General features: G+C 39.0%; 1 protein-coding gene across 1 annotated transcript in view; it reads right to left on the reverse strand.

Annotated features, from left to right (window-relative positions):
* The window catches only part of LOC119593717 (WW domain-containing adapter protein with coiled-coil-like), a gene marked incomplete in the record, with an annotated part of 31198 nt that overhangs the window by 16187 nt on the left and 14145 nt on the right, over positions 1-866 (reverse strand). The window contains 1 exon segment of the mRNA XM_037942689.1: positions 1-276. Coding sequence (XP_037798617.1) covers positions 1-276 — 276 coding nt within the window.

Below are 866 nucleotides of genomic sequence, written 5' to 3' on the forward strand. Positions count from 1 at the left end.
CCGCCGTGCTGCTACCCAGGTGGGGTAAGGAGGAGGGTAGAGATGTGGGCAGCATCCCTAAACTGGTTCCCAGCTTAGTTCTCAGGAGTGCAGGGGCCGAGCCTGCGTGGGTGGACGTTACTGAGGTGCCCGACGCAGACACCAAACCTGATGATGCTAACGACACATTGGCCCCACTGACATCGTGGCTATTCTCACCACTGCCCCTATTATGGAGGTGCTCTGACGTTGGAGTACTATCACCTGAAGAAATGTCCATGTCTGCCGCACCAACCTCTGCAAAGAGTCAAAATATCTTTTTATGATGTGGGAATGTGCAATGAATGAAAATAATGTTTACTTGTATGAAAATAGTAGATTGTCTTAAATAACACTGACTTTTTAAGAATAACCTAAGCTACTAATCAATATTTTGAACACGGAAATGAAAGACAATTATAACAAAATCTGCAGTATAATATAAAATGACTAAAGTTCACAATACTAGAATGACGTATGAGAACATAAGCATGACAGGAAAAGTGGAAATAAAACTACGACAAATACTTCGTAATTTGGAATGATTACATGTATATAGCTATATGTTAAGTATGGAGACAGAAGTCACAATTAAATTAACGCAAAGTAACCACCTAAAAACAGCAACACACTTCAAAAGAGGATACTGGTAGCTAACTACATACTTATAAAACAGTAGTAGGTGTAAGCAAGAAAATTATTATGTTACTCTCTCCAAGGATAAGTCCATCTAGGTTGGCTTCAAAATAAAATCAGAAACAGCATTATAACAGTTTGTGCCATGATTTTTTCTTGCATAATGTGTTATTGACCTTCTACTTCCACAAGAAAAAACTTGACTCCTAAGG

This window comes from Penaeus monodon, chromosome 32 (assembly GCF_015228065.2).
Source record: "Penaeus monodon isolate SGIC_2016 chromosome 32, NSTDA_Pmon_1, whole genome shotgun sequence".
Classification (NCBI taxonomy): Eukaryota; Metazoa; Arthropoda; class Malacostraca; order Decapoda; family Penaeidae; genus Penaeus; species Penaeus monodon.